General features: G+C 34.3%; 1 protein-coding gene and 1 long non-coding RNA gene across 2 annotated transcripts; both read left to right on the top strand.

Moving 5' to 3' along the window:
- The first annotated feature begins 940 nt into the window (after window positions 1-940).
- On the top strand, window positions 941-1,585 carry LOC135208330 (mucin-2-like). Its single transcript, XM_064240434.1, has one exon. It carries the CDS (start codon window positions 941-943, stop codon window positions 1,583-1,585), a length of 645 nt encoding a protein of 214 aa, XP_064096504.1.
- A 117-nt stretch (window positions 1,586-1,702) lies between these two features.
- On the top strand, window positions 1,703-4,076 carry LOC135208244 (uncharacterized). The gene is made up of 3 exons (XR_010313137.1): window positions 1,703-1,890; window positions 3,076-3,098; window positions 3,563-4,076. It is a non-coding gene; the product is annotated as an uncharacterized LOC135208244 (long non-coding RNA).
- The last annotated feature ends 5,115 nt before the right edge of the window (window positions 4,077-9,191 follow it).

Below are 9,191 nucleotides of genomic sequence, written 5' to 3' on the forward strand. Positions count from 1 at the left end.
GTTTGCAAAAACAACAGATGGCGTGAATGCCAGTTAAAACAACAATTGAGAGGGCCAAAACCACCAATACCTTAGAACCACAAACTAAACCCAGTTAGGTCTGAATCGACTACAGATTTCAAAAAAAACAACTAGATGGTGAATCTAGTAAAAAACAACAATGAGGTCCAAACAAACCAATCGTAGAACCGCACAACCCAGTATCTGATCGAACAACACGCTGGAAAAACCACAGATGGTGAATCCAGTAAAATAATCAACAACTAGCCAAACAACCGATCGTTGAACCACAACCCCAGTATCTGAATCGCAACAGTTTTGAAAAAACAACAGATGGTGAAATCCAGTAAAACACAATGAGCCAAACACCAATCGTAGAACCACAAACCCCAGTATCTGAATCGACAACAGCTGGAAAAACAACAGATGGTGAATCCAGTAAAACAACAACGAGCCAAACACCAATCGTTGAACCACAAACCCCAGTATCTGAATCGACTACAGGTTTTCAAAAAAAAAAAAAAAAAAACAACAGATGGTGAATCCAGTAAAACAACAATGAGCCAAACACCAATCGTAGAACCACAAACCCCAGTATCTGAATCGACTACAGTTTCAAAAACAACAGATGGTGAATCCAGTAAAACAACAATGAGCCAAACACCAATCGTAGAACCACAAACCCCAGTATCTGAATCGACTACAGTTTCGAAAACAAACAGAAGGTGAATCGAGTAAAACAACAATGAGCCAAAAACACCCCAATCGTAAGAACCACAACCCCGTATCTGAATCGACTACAGTTTTTTAAAAAAACAAACAGATGGTGAATCCAGTAAAACAACAACGAGCCAAACACCAATTGTAGAACCACAAACCCCAGTATCTGAATCGACAACAGTTTCGAAAACAAACAGATGGTGAATCCAGTAAAACAACAATGAGCCAAACACCAATCGTAGAACCACAAACCCCAGTATCTGAATCGACTACAGTTTCGAAAACAACAGATGGTGAATCCAGTAAAACAACAATGAGCCAAACACCAATCGTAGAACCACAAACCCCAGTATCTGAATCGACAACAGCTGGAAAAACAACAGATGGTGAATCCAGTAAAACAACAACGAGCCAAACACCAATCGTTGAACCACAAACCCCAGTATCTGAATCGACAACAGTTTCAAAAACAACAGATGGTGAATCCAGTAAAACAACAATGAGCCAAACACCAATCGTAGAACCACAAACCCCAGTATCTGAATCGACTACAGTTTCAAAAACAACAGATGGTGAATCCAGTAAAACAACAACGAGCCAAACACCAATTGTAGAACCACAAACCCCAGTATCTGAATTGACAACAGCTGGAAAAACAACAGATGGTGAATCCAGTAAAACAACAATGAGCCAAACACCAATCGTAGAACCACAAACCCCAGTATCTAAATCGACTACAGTTTCGAAAACAACAGATGGTGAATCCAATAAAACAGCAACTAGTAAAGCACCATTCGTAGAGCCAAAAACCTCAGTATCTGAAATGACAACAGTTTTGAAAACAACAGATGGTGAAATCCAGTAAAAATCAATGGAGCCAAAACAACCAATCGTAGAACCAAAACCCCAGTATTGAATGCCAACAAAAAAACTGGAAAACAACAGATGGTAAATCAGTAAACAACAACGAGCCAAACACCAATCGTAGAGCCACAAACCCCAGTATCTGAACTGACAACAGTTTTGAAAACAACAGATGTTGAATCCAGTGCAACAACCAGAAAAGCATCAACTGCAGAACCAGAAGATTCAACAATTACTCTGGGAAATCCAAAATTAACGACGATTATGTGCCAACTAACAAACCAGAGAGCGGAGGCCAATCTAAAGGTAAAACTCATTTCTCTCTTAATTTTATTTATATTTGTTTAATTTTCTCTTCAGATCTTCAACTGAAAACCCGCTTTGGACAGAACCAATGCACTATAAACTCTAGAGGGCTATAAAGGGAAATCTGGTGCATAGAATATTACGCTAGATATTAACGTATTTAGTCGTAATTGATAACCAAGGGGAAGAATTGCATTTGAGACAGAACTCCCATGTGGCTTCTATTATATATCTATATCTATATATAATATATTTATATCTATAATATATATATATATATATAGAGAGAGAGGAGAGAGGAGGGAGAGGAGAGAGAGAGAGAGAAGAGCGAAATTACTCTCCCCCTAAGTTGAGGTCCTCCTTCATTCAGTCTTCAAGTCCCTGCTGAGTTAGGCGCGATAATTTTTTTTTTCCGTTATAGTTCTGGTTTTCATTTTCCAATATATTACTGTTTTCTACGATTGCTTAAGAGTTCATGTTTCGGTAATATTCAGGTTTTTAAATGTTTTAATTATGTACATGGCTAATTGTTATGTTTTGTATCTTTTTGCAACTTTGATGAGAGAGTTTCAAATATTCGGCCAAAGAATCATGAAACTCAATGCTGACTGCTTGACGTTCTAAACTGCCGCCTCTCACCCAATGATTTCCAGTTTTATAAATGATGTAACTGTGTTTATTCTTTATTTTTATAATCTGTACCTTTTGCAGTCCATATTTTTTTCATTGCTTTGAGTTGTTGGGGGGTTGTGGGGGGTGCAATATATCAATCTATGTAATTAAGCGCTAAATTACCGTTTGACTCTTAAGTTTACGATTGATGTTTGTTCTATCACAACAATCGATCACTTATTTGCAAGACAATTCTTTATTACTCTATTGTATTAGAAAGGACTTTTTTGCTTTTTATCAAGTTTGTAACTTCAAAGTATCAAACAGATAATTTCCTGATTAATGACTATCTTATTATTAACCCCAAATAATCAGTTGTATTCAATGCCTATAGGAGCATTAATCATAAGTAGTTATTTAATTTTAAACCAAATTCATTTAAAAAAAGTCAAATGAAAACTACTCATTTCATAATTATCATATTTAAAACTTGTCTATATAAACTGTAATGAATGAAACATTTTGGAATATTTTGGCAGAATACTAGTATTCATTTTTCGTTTATAATTCCAGGGAAGCCTCTTATACGAAGTCGAGTAAGTATACTTTTTTAATAATGTATCTTGAAATATATTTTTTGGTTCAAAGAAATTATGACAAATTGAGAGATTTAGAAGTAAAAGAAATGAATACTTGAAGAAACTAAAAAAAAGTTATTGGGTTTGTAACATATGATTCTAACATATGTACATATATATATATATATATATATATATATATTATATATAATATATATATATATATATATAATTGTCGTGTGATAGAATTGTCAAAGTTAAACATATTAATTCAAACAATAATTTGTAAGTCAACAATCGGGCACCTATGTGAACCATCCTGATAGATAAAGTTCTTGACCCTGTGCTAAAAATGTACATAAATGTTGGTAATTTTAGACAACGGTAATTATAATATATTACTACTCTAACTGTTTCACAAAAATACGTCGTTAAAATAAGTTAATAAGCTCATTTATTAAGTTGATTATTTTTCTCCCCAGGCTCGAGAAGTGTTGATAATAATGCAGATCATAAACTGAGAAATAAGAAGAGATTGGAAATGAGAATGTATATCAGTAGGGCGAATATATTCTAACGCATCGGTAATATGTTTTTCGATCATATTTGTTAGCTTGTCGTTATGTTAATACTTTCATTTATGAGATAAACATTACTTATGCTTTATAAATATATTTGCTCGTTCTATATGGAAATTCTTATTTTGTTCTTATATGCATCACTGACAGTAACATGAGGCATAATAGTAATACAGAAATAAAGATAGAAGTACATAATTTCTTGTCATGATTTTGTAATGCAATTTAAGATTAATGTTTGAGAAAACTTTGTAAGTAATTTTGGTAGGATGAGGATGATATTTGATCTTGATGTACATCTTTGTTGAACCTATGGTATTCTTTAGAATTGATAAATTATGCATCAACTGTGACCATCCAGTTATTTGTTCATCAGAAAATGAAAATAGTATAGAAAGAAATCAATTATAACTTAACATATAACGTAATCATACTTTCCTTTTCCCCCCTTACAGAAACTATCTTTTTTTTTAGAAATTATAACTTGTACATGAATTTGCAAATGTCTCCCCCTGCAAAAAGGTGGTTTGTATTATCCCGTACAGAATAAGAAAAAAAATTATAACCACTTTTGTTGATAGAATTTTCATCACTTCCGCCAAAACCTGTTGTACTTAATTTCAGGAAAGAGATTATATCACATAACTGACACCTGGACCCGTGAATTATTAGGCTTTAACGCTAATATGCCTCTGTAATGCCGAAGTGTCATAGTGTATTAGACTCCCTAATGGACATTGTAACGGGGACAGAGATTTTTAGTAATTTGGGGGTTGTCTACGTATACATAGTTCGTTTTAGTTTTTTCTTCCTCATGGGTTGATGCTGTATATGACATACACGCACACACACATACATATATATGTGTGTGTGTGCTGTATATTATATATGCATATGTATATATAGTATATATATATATATATATATATATATATATATATATATATATATATATATATATTATTTAACTGTTTCGCAAAAAAACATGTTTTAACTGAATGAAAGTAACAATTTACTTAATAAATCCAGTATAGTTTTACATGAATAAGTATATGCCAATGCAGTTTTTCAAACAATATTTAGTTGCTGATAAGGAAACATAACATTAATATATAAACAAGTAATTTAATCTCTGCAGAAGTTCAAATTAATTTACATAAGTGTCATAGAAACCTAAATATCACTAAAACTGTTTAGATAAAAACCAACAATCAGATGACCAAAGGGAGCCCCAGAAATACTTCATAAAGTAAATAAGTAAAGACGAACGTAAAGTGTGCCTCAGTGCGACACAGCTTCCATCACGCCATTCCTCAAAGGGCTTCTTCCCTCCGCGCCAGAAATATTCCCTCTTCAGAAAGATCTGATTAACACTTTTTGACGAAAAAAAATTCTTTCACAGATTTGTGGGTGGGGTGGGGTGTGGATGGCTGGGGGCGGGGGAGTCGGGTGTGAGGCGTGGGGGGTTGGGGGTTGGGACTGAGTATCTCCCTCTTCAAGGAAAGACGGTTCAGAAACTCTTTTTGGAAATGAGATGCGAAAAGCAAATATGTCTTGCCTTAATTAGAATCTCTTATAAGTCGTAAGTTTGCCTGATCGATACTTCTCTTCAAGGAACCTGCAGTTCTTGAGAATCTCTTCTGATTCATATTTCACAGTTCCCATAAAATATTTTTGAATTACGTAGAGCACTGAAAATGTAAAGCGAAAATCAGATATTACATTTAAGAGGCCCTTGAAAACCACTACTTTTGTTCAATGTACCAGGAATTAGTAAGAATTTGCTCTGGTTTATATTTTATAGTTTCTAAAAAAAATAGGTTTAAATTACGCAGAACACTGGAGATTACAGCAAACCTAGATATTATCTTTATAAAACCCACGAAAATCAAGCACTTCTTAAAAGATCCAGTGGTTCGTATGATTTTTCTCACATTAAATTTTTTCTTATTTAAGAATACAGTTTTAAATTTCATGTAATTCTGATAGATTACAGTAAGAAAGAATATCACATTTAGAACGACCATAGAAACTATTAACACACAATACACTTCGAGAAACTACTACATTCCTGATCACTGATGAGTGTGTACTGGTGGTAAACGACGAGAATATTTACATGGAATAAGTGGGGAGTAATGCCGTTGGAGGGCGCTGGTATTCCTGCGATGAAAGGGGTCAAATTGACGGTGCTTCACTTCAGTCTTCGTTTGCTGTTGCCTGGGGCAAGACTGCTGGGTGTAGTCGCCAGAACGCTTGCCTAAGAAAGGGTCTGAAGAATTTCAGTGTCCTCCTGACAGATCCATGTTCTGTATTACTGATGTTGGCGGATTTCAGAATCTTCATTTTGTATAGGGAGTTCCATTTAAGAAAAAAAAAAAAAAAAAAAGACCCCTCGACAGTTCATGGTATGGGTAGTAACCCTCTTGTACGAGAATCCCCATATTTTCTGAACCATATCGTACTGATCGTTTTTGTTTCATTAATCATTGTGGGGTTTGTATTCTATTTAAATGAACAATAAAAAGTCAAATACATACGGATTTAGGATAGTAAAAAGCAAATGCTTCACCAGACATGTGGTATTCAGTTGTTTACTTTTAATGTATTGAACCTAATTAGGCTTCATCTTATCTTAAAAGCCTATTTTCTTATATGCTGGAACCTTTTGGTATATTTTGTCCACTTTTGATGATAGCCCTCTCGATAACATAAGCTGGGGAACGTGATAGGTTCAGATGCTGACAAATTGCATTAAATTCCCATGCGGACATATCCTGATTAATGTACGGAAAAATGATAGGAGGTCTGCCTTTATAGGGGAAACTTAATAGTGTCAGTTCCCATAGGATTAAATAGTCTAGGAAAGAAAGTTTAAGATTTATTCCATTTCAGTTTTATATTTAATGGTTTGCATATACAATGCATTTAAAAATAATCATTGACACTATCTGGTCCTAATCTCTGAAGGTCTTCGAACAATAACCCATAAAACCACAGAGAATGGCAGTGTACAATAGTTGCTATGGAATGTTCAAGGCTTCTGGAGTAAAGAAAATCGCAATTAAAAATCTATGAGCATCTTAAGCCATGCGCCTTCCATGAATACCAATACATTTAAAATTTTTTATTTATATCTATAAGGAACATATAAGGCGTATACAAAGCAATATTTACATTGTAATATTAGGTTTAATTATACCATAAACGGAATTTTATATATTGCAATTATATAGCCACCAGGATATACAAATACATCTCAATTCTTTTAAAAAATAATCTACAAAATTTAATTGCCAGAGACAAATGGTAAGAATACTATATTACTTAAATAGTAAAAACGAAGCCCACCAACCAACAGTGAGGTTAAAGAATTATTCACGCGAAAAACAGGTACTTCAGACGAACCTTAAGACATGGACTGCTGTTTGAGAACTCTCAAAGCAGCCCCATTTCGTCGTGGACTTCAAAAAGGCCTGTTTTATTTCATTTGACTAAATCATTTATTTTTGGAGGGATTCTAAGACGAATAATCTCTCTTATTTTATCTGATAATTTCTCAGTTAACTGTAAAATAAACAACTTCAGCGTTTAATATGTTTGTCTGACTGAAAGGTATATTGGCCTTTTTTTACATTGGAACAGGAGAGAGAGAGAGAGAGAGAGAGAGAGAGAGAGAGAGAGAGAGAGAGAGAGAGAGAGAGAGAGAGAGAGAGCTCATAAATGTTGTCAGAGCTTGCAATGAAAGTCAAGTTAAATTTAAAGAAATTGATTTATTCGATAATATGAACATATATACTATATATATATATATATATATATATATATATATATATATATATATATATATATATGTGTATATATATATATATATATATATATATATATATATATATATATATATATATATATATATATATATATATATATGTATATATATAATATATATATATATCATATATATATATATATATATATATCTATATATATATATATATATATGTGTATATATATAATATATATATAATATATATATATATATATATAATATATATATATATATATATATATATATATATATATATTATTCAAAATTCCACCTTGTCTCCTCCCAGAAAATACAATTGCATTGAAAATTTAGGCCTTGACTTGAGGACGAGGGGTTTGAACAAAGAAAAAAGTTGAAAAACTAAACTAAACAAAAATAAGTAGAAAAACTAAGGCATAAGGCCAGTTTTACTGAAGAGGGAGGAATTTACATAAAAGCTGGACTCTAGTTTTAAAAGCACTATATTTACATAAAATCACAGAGGTCCAGGAACACAAGGGCAGGTGAAACTGCTTTTCACTCCACCCGAGCATGTGGTGGGAGCAGTCAGGCCCCGCTTTTAGGAAACTTTGCGCAAAGGAGCAAAATGGCAAGCTTCGAAGGATTTCCAAGTTCTACCACAGCCAGGCACAGCGTTTGTCTGCAAATAGAGGGGCATAGGCATAAGGGAGGGGGGCACACGAGGGCGAACTTTACTCACCGTTTTCTCTCAATCAAAAGGCCACTCATGGGGAAATGAAATGACTGGGAAATTTGCACAGCAGAAACTATTTCGTGGCTTAAATTCACTAGGGAATGTTACTAGTATCACAGGGGAGTAATTACAGAATTGAGCCCAGATGGCGAGGGAGAATGAAACATTGCACAAGTTGCCTTGGAAAATGAAATGAAGTACAGACAAAGATAAAACAATTCCCTGGTTGAAATGGAATATCCCTTACAGTACCTTTAGTGATGATGCTGGTTGTCTTCTGCCTGAAGTCTCGACACTATGGACTTTTAAAAATATACTTGGGCTTCCCAAAGCATGGGAAAGCCAGGAGAGGGCCCAGGCCCAGGAGAGGGGGAGGGGGGCCAGTGGCATCTGGTAAGGGGCCAGTGGTCTGACCTCGCCGAGGTCTCATCTTCTTCTGAGGGCTTCTCTCCTGGATTCAAGGCCTTTTAAAGCTTTCTCCTGAATAGCCCCTCCTACGGTCCCTGTAGGGGATAATTCCAAGCACCAATGGGAGAAGAGATAGCTTTTTCAAAAGACAGGGAGAATGGATTCCTCCAAAGTTGAAGGGGCAGCTCATATAGATTCTTTAAACTTGGGTAAAAGACTTTCTTTCCTTGGTTCTGGCTTAAATCTTGAACACCTCCCCATTCTAGAGGACATTTCAACCCTGGACGGGTTGGAATGGACAAGATAAGCTAGAAACAAGGACCATTGCAATATAGATTAATGAGCCTTCCATTCTCCCTAGAGTGGACTTATAAAATATGCAATATTCAAAATCTGCCAATTATAATATTCACGAAGTCTTACTCGACAGGCAGAGAATTAAGCAAAATGAAGTGTGACTTGACTAAAGATTAACTTTCTATATTCAAATAAGCATACACTTAAAATATAACGCCATACTGAGAATAACGATGAACAACAATAATTGGTTATATATATAATTAGACCTACAGGTAAGTTACATCCTACATAATTCTTCTATC

This window comes from Macrobrachium nipponense, chromosome 35 (genome assembly GCF_015104395.2).
Source record: "Macrobrachium nipponense isolate FS-2020 chromosome 35, ASM1510439v2, whole genome shotgun sequence".
Lineage (NCBI taxonomy): Eukaryota > Metazoa > Arthropoda > Malacostraca > Decapoda > Palaemonidae > Macrobrachium > Macrobrachium nipponense.

Excerpts from the sequence above, each read along its gene's own strand:
- LOC135208330 (XM_064240434.1), top strand. The coding sequence starts at position 941 with ATGAGCCAAACACCAATCGTAGAACCACAAACCCCAGTATCTGAATCG.